General features: G+C 49.7%; 1 protein-coding gene across 2 annotated transcripts in view; it reads left to right on the top strand.

The window, feature by feature from the left end:
- LOC117311750 (GTPase HRas-like) overlaps positions 1-13,901 on the top strand; it is a 29,703-nt gene that overhangs the window by 3,788 nt on the left and 12,014 nt on the right. Inside the window, exon 5 of one of the 2 annotated variants that reach the window (XM_073801897.1) lies at positions 5,410-5,543. In XM_073801897.1, coding sequence (XP_073657998.1) covers positions 5,410-5,543 — 134 coding nt within the window. Of the gene's footprint in view, positions 1-5,409; positions 7,543-13,901 lie in introns of those variants that run through there. The other variant, XM_073801898.1, reaches the window with a different exon arrangement.

Below are 13,901 nucleotides of genomic sequence, written 5' to 3'. Positions count from 1 at the left end.
GTGGAGGTGGCCTGTTGCTCCCAGAGCCACCTCAGGTCACCGAAGTGTCCTTGTGGGGCATGTCTAGGCCCCAGCTGGTCATGTGCGGCTCCGAGAGGGCCCGCCTAGCGTTGGGCCAGAATTCTGGACTGGCCCGGGTGGCCCCTTTAGGCACCATTCTGGCTGGCGGGGTGCTCATGGCGCGCCTGCCCTCCCGGGGCCCAAATGCAGGCCAGGCCAAGCCCTTCAGGGTCAGGACCTTGTGCCGTGCAAGGGGGGCACCGTCCCGCGGGAAGGCCAGCGTGAAGCAGCAGGGCGTGTCGCTGGCTTCCCGGGGCCTCGGGGTCACTGTGCTCACAGTCACCTTGTCTTCTGGAGGCCCCTGTGTGTCCAGCTTCTCTGGGGACACAGACGTCAGGGGTTTGTAGGCACGTGCGCGGCCTTGGGGCAGCTCTTGGGGCGCTGCCCTGGCTCCGCTGTGGCCGTGCTGGTCACTGCCCCGGGAGGGGCGCTGGCTGCAGGTGCCACAGGGCAGGAGGAGCGTCCTGGGCCTGGCAGCGCTGTCTTCAGCAGGCTGGGCAGAGCCAGTGGCAGGGGGCCTCAGTGGGGTTGCAGGGCCAGGCCTGTCGTACGGCCCTGGGGGTGGTCCGGCCAGGCGCTGCAGGGGAAGGGACCCAGCCTTCTGGCTGAAAGCTGATGTCCGCGGGCCACTTGCCTGTGGCCTCATGGTTCACTGGGAGGTTTGGGAGGGAATTCCATCGCCGTGGCAACAGCCAATCCTGAGGGCTGTCCTGGGCTGTGGACCGGCAGGCCAGACGTGGAGCTGATGTTCCTTGAGGGAATGTTCTGGAAAGAGCAGATGGGGTGGGGGCTACCTCCCTTGGGGCCCCACAGGAGTCTGGGTTACTGGAAACGTTCATCCCTGCTAAGATTTCGATTAATAATGTGGCATCTTCAGGATCAAAACTCAAGTTTCATGACAACAGCAATGCTTGTTAGGCCTCGAGCTAATTGTTAAAAAATCTTTCCGCTGCGGCGAGCACCTGGCAGCCCCATCAAGTGCGGGTCTCATCAACCCAGGAATTAGGTGCTGTTTCTGTCCTGAAACGTGGAGTCTGCACCCCAGCCTTTCTGCTCAGTCTAAGATTGGGGAGCCCCCTACATCATCTCTGTGACCCTGTGCGCCTGCATCCTTACCATCGCGTAGAACCCCCTGGAAGGGGCCGGGCCTGGGCGCGGGGATACTCACGGTGTCATACACGGAGTAGGCTGCCAGCACGTGGAACAGGGCTTGCTGCCTGGGGAAGGGCACACAGGGGTGCTTGTTTCATGCTGATGCTCTTGGTTTCATATTGTCTGACAAACCCTCATGACAAAACAGGTGTGCTTAAGAAATAAGGAAAAAAAGCAGTGAACTCTTCAGGACACCTCAGTGTGAAACATTTTTCATGGGTAAAGTGTACATGTAAGGAAACGCATAGATTCCAGGTGTACCGTGTGATGAGCTTTGATTTTCTTTATTTTTTCAGTTTGCACACGTAACAGCTCAGTCTCTGGGATGCACGGCCTGTGGGTTTTCACACAGGGTGGGGCCGCTGCATCCGCCCTCCAGCGTCAGCCCCCAGCCTCGCAGCCCCGGCAGCCACTGCTCCTTATCCTCCCGGGGTTGCGCCTTTTCCAGAACGTCCTGTGAATGGAGTCATACATGGGTCTGGATTCTTTCACTGAGCAAAACAAGTCTAAGACTCACCCGTGCTTTGAGTGAATCAATAGCTGGTTCCCTTGTGTCCCTGAATCGTAGTCCGTTTCATGGAATCCCACGGTTTTTCCATTCCCTCTTTGAAGATCATCTTGGTTGCTTCCAGTTGTTAACGATCATGAGCAGAGCAGTGAAGATTGCATGCAGGTTTTATGTGGGTGTATGTTTTCTAGTCCTTTGGGTAAATCTGAAGGAGCATGATTGCTGAGCACATGGTGAGGGTGTGTGCGGTTTTGTAAGAAACCGGCAAGCTGTCTCCCACGGTGGCTGCGCCATATGCATCCCCACCAGTGCTGGACGGGAGTTCCTGTTGCTCCACGTCCTCGCCAGCGCTTTGCTTCTTATTCTGCACGAGGCTTTCATTAGGTATACGATTAGCAAATCTTTTCTCCCAGTCTGTAGCTTTTTCATTCTCTTAACTGTGTCTCTTGCAGAATGACAGTTTTACATTTAGATACGGTTGTACTTGTCACTGCTTTCCATCATGATTTTATTGAAGTTCCTTACTGATGGGCACTCGTGTTTTTCTGATCTGGCAAATGCACAAGGGCCAACGGAGGGCTCCAAGCTCATGCTCTTCCCACCTGTAGAGGATGCTGTCTGTCACCTCCATGCTCTTAGCTTTAACAGTGTGTTCATGGTACCTGATGACCCCCAGCCAGAACCCCCTGAGATTCCTCGACCTTCCTTCATAGCTGTGACCTCCCTGCTGAGGTGAGACGGACACGGTGACATTGATTTGGTGCCAATGTGCACATCTCTTAGGAGCGAGGTGAACAAGCATATTTTATCATTCCTTCCTTTTTTTTGTGAACTCTCCCTTATCATTTCTCATATTTTTGCCTTGTAAGAAATTGATTTGTAGAAAGTCCTCATCCATTAAGGGCATTAGAACTGTAAATATTTTTCCCCAGTTTCATAGTTTCTTTGAGTTTGATTAGGGATTTTCCCCCATGCAGATACTTGATTTTCATGTGGTTGAATCAGCCAGTTTTTAAAGTGGAATCTAGGATTTTGTCTGACTTAGAAAGGCTTTTGGTAATTACGGTAGCATTAGTGTAACCTTTATCTATGTCTTGTAGCTGGCGTGCCTAGTCCCTCTTGCATGCTTTTACAGGGTTTTCCCAGCAGTTCTCGCTTAGTTACTCTGCATGTGAACTTTCGAATCAGCTCCTCTAAGTCCCGAAACAGCTGGCACGACATCTTCTTGGGGCTCCTCCATGTCACCGACTCAGGTCGTGCACGTCCTCAGGGCACGGCACCCCGTGTGGTCTCTGACTCCCCCCCACACCCGGTCGTGGGGAGGGGTCGGCAGGCTGGGCACATGGTCAAGTTCCTGCAAGGAGGGCCCTCGGGGGTCTGTAACTTCTCAGAACTAAGACCCCACTAAAGCACAGCAACGTGAATAAGGCCCTGCGTGGGCACCACACCAGCCTCCCTGTGCTGTCGGCCTGGTTCCACCACGTCACCTGGCGCCGGTGTCCCCCTCCAGCTCTGGCTCCCGAGGAGGCCTGTGCGTGCCTGGGGTGGGGTGGGGGGCGTCCCACTCCTCCTCTGCACCCAGAGGAGCTGGAGCAGATGGGTGCTCCCCAGATTTGTCCCCCAACTCCGTCTAGGAGTGGCTGGGGGTACAGACTGAGGGGCGGGGGCACGGGCTCCAGGACTGCCCAGAAGGGCAGGAATCAGCAGACTTTCCCGTCCGTCACCCCTGCCTTCCGTCCTCATGACAGGAAGGGCCGGAGCCCAAGCCAACAGGACTGGGTGGACCCTCCGTGCCAGGTGCCCCTGACCAGTCCCAGCGGTCGAGGTGGCTGGGGACCGGGGACGTGAACTCACCACTCGCTGTCAGCTTCTGCCCCACAGTCAGGGTGTCAGGTGGGGCCCCATAGGACAGGAAACAGGACAGAATTGGAAATGACTGTGGCCTCAGCCGGTTCTGCGCCCACGGCCCTCCCTCTGTGCAGCCCCCGACCCACAGGGACGGGACAGGCAGTGACAGCCCAGGCCCTCACTCCCCAGGGGCAGGGACGAGGGGCGGCACCCCCAGGGCCCGGACCCTGCTCAGCCGGCCCTCTCCTGCCCCCTGCTCCCGCCCTTGAACCCCGGCCCCAGCACAGCAGCCACCCTGGCCTGGAGACCCCACGGGCCATGGACCCCGTCCATCCTGTCCCACCTCTGGGCGTCTAAGCCTCCTCCCTGGAGGGAAGGAGAAATAAAACTCCCTGTTTGCATAGGACATGGTTGACTTCAGAAAATTACAGGATATCGACAAAAACACGTGTAGAAAGACAGAGAGGGCTCAGCAAACCCATATATGTGTCAACGGGTGCCTCCCTGCTGACAAGGATCAATGGCGTGGAAACCAAAGACACCGTACCGGCTACAGTCACTCCCCGGAAAATAAGATATTGATATATACATATAACCGAATCACTTTGATGTATACCTGAAACATTGTAAATCAACTATACTTCAAATTTTAAATAAGAGCAAAAAAAAAAAACAAATCTAAAAGCCAGCAAAACCCAATTCTCTGTGGTGATATACAGGGAGTCAGGGCATACTAAACACTGGTGTGATTCATGACAGACAGCCACTGTCTCTGGCCTTTGGGGAGGGGCGGGCTGGAGACTTGAGCTCTCTTGGAAAAGCTTGGGGGGCTGGGTATGTGGATGTCTGTTGTGTGAGTCTTCATAGTTTTGCATCTCTTAAATTTTGCATAGTGAAATGTGGAACATCGGATGAAACTGGGAGTGGGTCAAGGGAACAGCAGCCGAGTAGCTGGCTGGTCTTTCATTTTTCACCGGATGAGGTCACCTGCTGCCTGCTCAGTACTGCCCAGGCATAGGGTCTCTGGGAAATCACAGTTTGGAATTAAAGATGAGCGTGAAACTACCTCTATTCCCTTTTCCAAAATGTTCAGCAGAAGTTTGGGCCCAGGCACCAAAGCTCTATTACTTGGGGGAAGAGTTTGCAGAGACGTACCGACTGTACAGGAGCTCTCTTGTAAGCACGGTCTGAAAGCAAACAGCCCACAGACTCCAGTCTTTCAGGGGTGCTTAGCAAATTAAGGAGTGAAAGCTGGGTTTTTGGAAGTAGGTTTTAAGGACTGTATTTCTTGGAGTAGTCCCATAAAGTGTATATTTGTTGCAGTGTGGCAGTGTCTAAAAATTGAAATCAGTGTAAATGTCCAGGAGGAAACAGTAGTTAACCCCAGGCCCATCCTTCTTAGGAAATAGCACAGTCATCAACAGGAGGGCGAGAATTATATGCACGACATGGAAGGATGGCCAGGTTATGTCATGAACTAACAAAAGCAAGTTTGGAAGAGTTTAAATTCCCCAAAGTAGAATTGCTGGGTTAAAAGATGTGTGCATTCACATTTGTTTGGGTGGCTACAATTTAAAAAAAAACTTGAAAATAACAAGTGTAGACAAGGGTGTGGAGAAAATGCAACCCAACAAAATGCACTGTTGGTGGGAATGTAAAATGAAAGCTAAGTGTCAGAAAGCTAAGTGTAGAATTACTGTATGAGCCAGCAGTTCCACTCCTAGGTGTGTATCCAAAAGAACTGATAGCAGGGAATCCAACAGATACTCATCCAACCATGTCCATTGCAGCACCATTCACAATAGCCAAAAGGTAAAAACAACCCTCGTGTCCATCCTCAGATGTACGTGGTCCATCCATACAATGGAATACTATTCAGCCTTAAAAAGGAAGGACATTCTGACACCTGCTACACCGTGGATGAAACCTGAAGATATGCTGAGTGAAAGAAACTGGTCACAAAAGGAAAAATACGGTATGATTGCATTTATATGAGGTCCCTAGCGTAATCAGAGTCATAGAGACAGAATGTAGATTAGAGGTTTCCGGGGCAGGGGGGGCGGGGATGAGGAGTTAGTGTTTAATGGGGACAGAGTTGCCCTTTTGCAAGGTGAAAAGGAACCTGAGGATGAATGGTGGGGATGGTTGCACAACAATGTGCATGTACTTAATACTACTGAACTGGCAGCTTAAAAATGGTGAAGATGTTAAGTTTTATGTTATGCGTATTTTATCACACACACACAAGCTACTTATTTTTTTTTTTTAAATTTATTTTTGGCTGTGTTGGGTCTTCGTTTCTGTGCGAGGGCTTTCTCTAGTTGTGGCAAGCGGGGTCCACTCTTCATCGCGGCGCGCGGGCCCCTCACTATGGTGGCCTCGCTTGTTGTGGAGCACAGGCTCCAGACACGCAGGCTCAGTAGTTGTGGCTCACGGACCTAGTTGCTCCGCGGCATGTGGGATCCGTCCAGAGCAGGGCTCGAACCCGTGTCCCCTGCATTAGCAGGCAGATTCTCAACCACTGCGCCACCAGGGAAGCCCTACACACAAGCTACTTAGAGGAAAAAAGGAAATCATACAGTTATTTGAGGAAACCATGGGATTATCCCTTTCTAAGCTTTTCTGAGGAAAAGCCTTCCTAAGTATGGCTCTAAAGCCAGAAGATGAAACACTGATAATTGACTCCATAAAATAAACTTCTTTGTGGCCAAAGTCAAAAACTTACTAGGAAAAAATATTCACATCCCAGATCCCACAGGTTCAGGGCTCAGTCCCACGAGGTTGTCCCCACTTCAGATGCCAACTGCAAGTCCCAGGCTGCCCCTGGTACTTCTGACTCAGTGGCTAAAGAAAGGGTTTCGGGCTTCCTTGGTGGCGCAGTGGTTGGGAGTCCGCCTGCCGATGCAGGGGACACGGGTTCGTGCCCCGGTCTGGGAAGATCCCACATGCCGCTGAGCCTGCGCGTCCGGAGCCTGTCCGGAGCCTGTGCTCCGCAACAGGAGAGGCTACAACAGTGAGAGGTCCACGTACCGCAAAAAAAAAAAAAAAAGAAGAAGGGGTTTCCACGACCTCTCCTCAAGTTTGATAATTTGCTAGAACAGTTCACAGAACTCAGGGAAACACTTACTCATGCCTACGAGTTTATTATATAATAAGGGATACAGATGAACAGCCAGATGAAGACATACATAGGGTGAGGTCCGGAAGGGTCCCGAGCACAGGAGCTTCTGTCCCCATGAAGTTGGGGTGCACCACCCTCCTGGCACGTGGACGTGTTCACCAACCCAGAAGCTCCCTGAACTCCAAACCTTTGGGATTTTTATGGCGCTTCATCACGTAGGCAAGATGGATCATTAGCTCAATCTCCAGCCTCTCTCCCCTTCCCAGAGGATGGGGGTGGGGCTGAAGTTCCAAGCTTCTCACCATGGCTTGATCCTACTGGCGCCCAGCCCCCATCCTGAAACTATCCAGGGCCTCACCCAGAGTCGCCTCATTACAACAAAAGGGACTCCTGTCACCCAGGAAATGACAACAGGTTCAGGAGCCAGAGCAAGAGACCAATATATTTTCTGTTATTTCACGTATGCCAACACCATTTATTGAACCCTCTGTCCTTTCTCCACAGTTTTGAGATGCTGTCTTTTTTTTTTCTTTTTTTTTTGGCCGCACTGTGCGGCATGCAGGTCCCCCAACCGGGGATCAAACCCACCCCCTCAGCAGTGAAAGTGCAGAGTCCTAAGCACTGGACCACCAGGGAATTCCTGATACCGTCTTTTTAAATGAAAATTTATTTTATTGAAGTATAGTTGATTTACAGTTGAGATGCCGTCTTGATGATCTATTAAATACCTGTATTACAAAGTGAGTTTTACATTACAATTTACTTAATCTGTTATCGGCTAATTCTTTCTAGAGAAAGCTATAATGAATATTCTTGTACATATATCTTTGCTTCCCGCCCCCCCCCCCGCCCCCCCCCCCGCCCCCCCCCCCCCCCGCCCCGTCCACCTAGAATTGCTCGTTTAAATGGGGTGACTTTGGAAATTGATTTAAACAAAAAAATCTAGCAGAGTCTTCAGTTCTGTTTGCTTTCAATTCCAAACGGGAAAAGGGAAACATCGAGAATCATCTTAAGGTTTAGCAAAGAAAACTCAGGAGTATTTAAACACTTCTGAAGCTACCTGATGGTTTTAATATGACCAGGACAACAACTTAAAAAGATAAATAGTCTGAATTAAATTTTTTTGTTAAGTGATTAAAGATACTTTCATGGGACGTAGAAATAATCTTTGTGGTATGGGTGTCTTACAGGCCTCCCTTTGTAAGATACATTTGCAAATTCATATTTCCGAGGCAGCCTGCTTTTCTACAGCTGTGAAAAAAAGGGATAGTGAGAGAGACAATTGTCTCCTTATCTTGCTAGGAGTTCTGTTACTAGCAGTTTGGAGATGGTATTTTAAGGCCCAAACATGAAATTCCTTTATTTAGCCTGAAGCCAGTGAAAGCGTGTAGGCTTAAGAAGCTCAGAAATTTAAAACAGGGAGGGAATTCCCTGGCGGCCCAGTGGTTCGGACTCCATGCTCTCACTGCCAAGGGCCCGGGTTCTATCCCTGATGGGGGAACTAAGATCCCACAAGCCGCATGGCACAGCCAGAAAAAAAAAACCAAAATTAAACAGGGAAAAAAGATAGCTGGGGTTGTAAATGACACATGACTTGAGGGATTTATGTCCTATGGCTCTGCATTCTTTTAAGACATTTGATGCATTATTGCCAAATTTCAAGGACTTCTTGTCTGAAGGCAAAGTGGTAACAGCCCTCTCCCCTCAGGAAAGGCTTCACCTACAAGGTGTTTAAGACTCAGGAGGGGTGAGAGCAAAGATTCTGGCCAGAACTAGAGAGCCACAGGGGTGGCAGGATGAGGGGCTTGGCACTAGAGTCAGCCTTGGGTATCCACGGGTTCCACATGCTGGGATCCAGCTGATCTCGGGTGGCCTCAGCCTGCAGAGGCTTGAAGCAGGATTTCGGTTCCAGGCCAGAGATTGAAGTCAGGCCACAGCAGGGACAGCGCTGAATCCTAGCCACTAGACCAGTGGCCGGTGGCAAGGCCCTGGCCCATCCGCTGTGTAGAAATGAATTTCCACCTAGAGACGGAAAGTAGTGAAGCAAGTAAAGTGTTTATTAGGAGGAAAAAGGGTATGTGTGGATAGACACATGGGCGGGCTCAGAGCAAAAGTCGCACCCTAGTGGTAGTTTGTATCACTCATATGGGGCATTTCTTCTGGGTCTCCTTTGGCCCGTCATCTTGCTTTGCCTGGTTCTGAGTCCAAATTTGGTTTATCTCAGGGTCCTCCCATGCGTGGGCGCACATCTTAGGCCAGATGGATTCTGGCTAAGTGGCCTATGGGTAGGTTGACATCACCTACTATATCGGTGGCACTCCCTCCCTTTTTGACCTTCAAGGAGCGTTTCTGTGCGTGTGTAGTCAGGAAGGTATTCTTGACCTCGAGAATGAGAAATACGTGGTCTCTTATCTGGGCAGTGCTTAGCTTCTCCTCCCTCCTGCTATTTTGGAGTGTCTGTCCACAGGGGACAAACTCCACCAGCCCAGCCGGGGACCCATCTATCTCCTGCCTTGCAACCAACCATGGATGGAAAATACTCAGGAGAAAAAAAATTCCAGAAAGTTCCAAAAAGCAAAACTTGAATTTATAACTATTTACATATCATTTACATTGCATTTACAACTATTTACATAGAACTTCTACTGTATTAGCTGTTGTAAGTAATCTAGAGATGATTTAAAGTATATGGGAGGGCTTCCCTGGTGGCACAGTGGTTGAGAGTTCGCCTAACGATGCAGGGGACACGGGTTCGTGCCCCGGTCTGGGAGGATCCCACATGCTGCGGAGCGGCTAGGCCTGTGAGCCATGGCTGCTGAGGCTGCGTGTCTGAAGCCTGTGCTCCGCAACGGGAGAGGCCACGACAGCGAGAGGCCCGTGTACCGCAAAAAAAAAAAAAAAAACAAAAAAAAGGAAAGTATATGGGAGAGGGCTTCCCTGGTGGCACAGTGGTTAAGAATCCGCCTGCCAATGCAGGGGACACAGTTTCAAGCCCTTGTCCGGGAAGATCCCACATGCCGCGGAGCACCTAAGCCCATGCGCCACAACTACTCAGCCTGCACTCTAGAGCCTGTGAGCCACAACTGCTGAAGCCTGCACGCCACAACTACTGAAGCCCACACGCCTAGAGCCCGTGTTCCGCAACAAGAGAAGCCACCGCAATGAGAAGCCCGCGCACGGCAAGGAAGAGTAGCCCCCGCTCACCACAACTAGAGAAAGCTCGCGCACAGCAATGAAGACCCAACGCAGCCAAAAACTAAATTTATTTAAAAAACAAAATAAAGCGTGTGAAAAGGAGAGCAGGGGATTGAGTCAGTCACCATCCACCTGTGCCGGGTCAGGCCAGACTGTATGTTAGATCTTGGGGACACCAGGATGATATAACACTTGCCTTGCAGAGTATCAAGGCAGTCAGACACCGTCACAGAAAGGACAGCACATCTGGGGGGATGGGAACCAAAGCTAACAGCGGCCCTTTGCCTGTGGTGGGAGAATGAATTAGGATTTTTTTCCTTGTTGCTTACCAATATCCTTGTTGCTTACCAATATCTCCTAAGTATTTTACATTAAATATGTAATTCTATAATTCAAGTTAAATAAATATTAAAGAGCTGGCAGTAGACTAGAGGATGCTTTGGTAACAAGGGAGGGGGCTGGGGACACAGAGGTACAGTGGACAGGATGGAAGGTGAAAGGGGAGGAGAAGGGTCCAGAGCTGAGGGATGAAGCTTCTGCTCCAGCCAGGGGAGTGACAGGGACCGGATTTCCTCTCCCATCTGACACAACTCCCAACTTGGGCAAGATGTATGAAAGAAGGTTTTCAAGACACTGGACATGTCTTGCAGGGACAGTGGCTCCTGAGACCCACGTGACCGCACCAGTGTGCTGCTTGAGAAAGTTCCAGGCTGTGGTGCTGGGGACCACGTGCTTCGGAGCCCGTGCGTCACAGCTACTGAGCCTATGCACCACTCTCTCCCTGAGCGCCCAGGGAGCTGAGAGTCCAAGCAGACCAGGGCAGGCAGACACCACCCGAGTGGCCCTCGCAGGGAATGCGTGAACACAGGGGAGGATGTCCCCGCAGGGGCATACCACGTGGCAGTGAAAAGAAACCAACTCCTGATCCAAGCTGCCACCTGTCTGAGTAACATGGTGGAGTGAAAGAAGCCGGAAGAAAACGGTACATAGTGGATGATTCCCAGCTATTTAAAAGTCTAGAAAACGCAGCCGGTTTTAGTGACAGAGAGCACATCAGTGGTTGTCTGGAGGGAGAGGGGAGTGTGGGTCACAGATGCTTCATGGGTATATACACACGTCACAATGAATCAAACTGTGCACCTTAAGTATACACAGTTTACTGTATGTCAACTGTACCTCAATAAAGCTGTTTTAAATAAAATTAATAGGCTTCAGTTTTAGGTTTACAGAAAAACTAAGCATACAGTAATGAAAGTCTCCACAGACTCCCTGCCAGCCCCCGTTCCCCCACCCAGTAGTTTCCCCTATTATTAACATTTTGCTTTAGTCAGGAACATTTGTTACAATTAATGAACCTACAAACAGATATATATATATATATATATATATAAAAGTATAGTTGCTTTACAATGTTGTGTTAGTTTCTGGTGTACAGCAAAGTGATTCAGTTACAAATATATATTCTAATACATTCTTTTTCATATTCTTTTTCATTATGGTTTATCACAGGATATTGAATATAGTTCCCTGTGCTACACAGTAGGACCTTGTTGTTTATCCATTCTTTACATAATAGTTTGCATCTGCTTATCCCAAACTCCCAATCCATCCCTCCACCATGGCTCGTTTATTTTTATCATTGAATATATGCCATTGTCTGGATGTACCATCGTGTGTGTATCCGCTCACCTATTGAAAGACATCCTCAGAGCTGACTGGGCAGGTTACGGCAGACACCACGGAGCGGCACAGCAGGACGAGTTGTGGCGCGTGGTGACCACCAGAGGGCGCCAGATCCCCCCTTCTCTCTCACCAGGACGGCACCAGCAATTTCCCCCCTGTCCTAACCCCACTGTTCCCTGTGCTAGGGTTGATCGGGTCTTTTCCTTGAACTAGGGTTGATCTGGAAACCACTTGTGGGAAAAATTAAGTTGGACTTGTTTCCTTCGGATTAAAAACCAAGGTTTCATGACTAGATGCATGACAGGGGGCGGGGAAGGGGTGGTACTTTGTTGAGCATTTATGGGGGCTTGTCCAGAATCTCTCCCCCAAAGAAGTTAACTGAAGAGTCAGCTGGATCTGCCCTCTGTAGAGATGAACTTAGCTGTTCGGGGGCGGGGGAGGGGGGAGGAAAAGCAGCCCCGAGCCTGATTTCCCATGACTGCAGTGCCAGCAACCCCTTGCCCAAGGCTGCTTGCATCTGGTTGGATGAGAAATCAGGGGCCCAGCAGAAGGGGTGATGGCCTGGAATCTTTGGTCCGAGGGACACCCCCCGTTCCTCTATCTATTGATTACGTTAAACTGCTGTTGCTGGCTGCAGACAGAGCTGCCTTCCCGGGTGTGTGCAGGGTTCCCCGCGTGGATTCAGGGCAGGTGATGCGTGCCTTGTCTTCACCCTGTGTTCTCAGTTCTGGCTCTTTAGGGAAGATAGTGCCTGTTCCAGAAACACAGATCGATTTTTTCAGAATGTATTATTAAGGGCTCAGAATAAGGAATCTTATGCCTACAAATAAGTTTTTAATTAATTCATGATAACTTATTACACACTGAATCGTATTGAGGGACGATTATGCATTTAAAGCCATGTAAGTGTTCCCATGAAAACTTGAGTGAAGCTGGAACTTCTATTATTTATTTATCAGTGTCTCAAGGCATGAGGGATCTCAGTTCCTCGACCAGGGGTGGAACCTGTGCCCCCTGCAGTGGAAGCGGGGATTCCTAACCACTGGACCGCCAGGGAATTCCTGAAGCTGGAACTTTTTTTTTTTTTTTTTTTGTGGTACGCGGGCCTCTCACTGTTGTGGCTCTCCCGTTGTGGAGCACAGGCTCCGGACGCGCAGGCTCAGCGGCCATGGCTCACGGGCCCAGCCCCTCCGCGGTTTGTGGGATCTTCCCGGACCGGGGCACGAACCCGTGTGCCCTGCATCAGCAGGCGGACTCTCAACTACTGCGCCACCAGGGAAGCCCCTGTATAGCTTTTTTGTCCCTCATTTCCTGCATTACAGTTTTCTTCTGTTTAGTTTTTTTTTTTTTAAGTGAAACGTTTAAATGCCTCTCCCGTTTCCTTTTGTGTATATTCTACAGCTATTTTCTTTGTGGTTGCCATGGGATTGCATTCAACATCCTAAAGTTATAACACTCTAATTTGGATTTATACCAGCTTAATGTCAATAACACACCAAACTGCTCCTTTACAGCTCCATCCCACTTTTTTCAGTTGTTGCTGTCACAAAATCGTATCTGCATACATAGTGTGACCAAAAACATCAACAAATAATTTTTAAAGTACATTAGTTTCTTAAATTATATATAAACTGGCTTTTAGACTAGTAATTGATTTATTTTTAAAAAGTGTATCAATCTCTTAAATCACATAGAAAGCAAATAGTGGAGTTACAAACCATTATTTACAATATTATTATGATAACAATAGCTTTTATAATTGCCCATGTATTTACCTTTATTGGGCTCTTTATGTCTCCATATGGCTTTTTTTTTTTTTTTTTTTGCTGTGTTGGGTCTTCGTTGCTGCGCACGGGCTTTCTCTAAGTTGCGGCGAGCAGGGCTACTCTTCGTTGTGGTGTGCGGGCTTTCTCATTGTGGTGGCTTCTCTTGTTGCGCAGCACTGGCTCTAGGCATGTGGGCTTCAGTAGTTGCAGCACGCAGGCTCAGTAGTTGTGGCTCTCGGGCTCTAGAGCACAGGCTCAGTAGTTGTGGCGCACGGGCTTAGTTGCTCCGCGGCATATGGGATCTTCCCTGACCAGGGATTGAACCCGCGTTCCCTGCATTGGCCGGCGGATTCTTATCCACTGTGCCACCAGGGAAGCCCCAGGGTCCATTCATTTATTTTTAACATCATTATTGGAGTATAATTGCTTTACAATTTTGTGTTAGTTTCTGCTGTATAACAAAGTGAATCAGCTATATGCATACGTATATCCACATATCCCCTCCCTCTTGGATCTCCCTCCCACCCTCCCTATGCCACCCCTCTAGGTGGTCGCAAAGCACTGAGCT

Source organism: Tursiops truncatus, chromosome 3 (genome assembly GCF_011762595.2).
Source record: "Tursiops truncatus isolate mTurTru1 chromosome 3, mTurTru1.mat.Y, whole genome shotgun sequence".
In the NCBI taxonomy this organism is placed as follows: domain Eukaryota; kingdom Metazoa; phylum Chordata; class Mammalia; order Artiodactyla; family Delphinidae; genus Tursiops; species Tursiops truncatus.
Note: the sequence above shows the minus strand (reverse complement) of the source record. Positions and strands in the feature narration are given on the sequence as shown.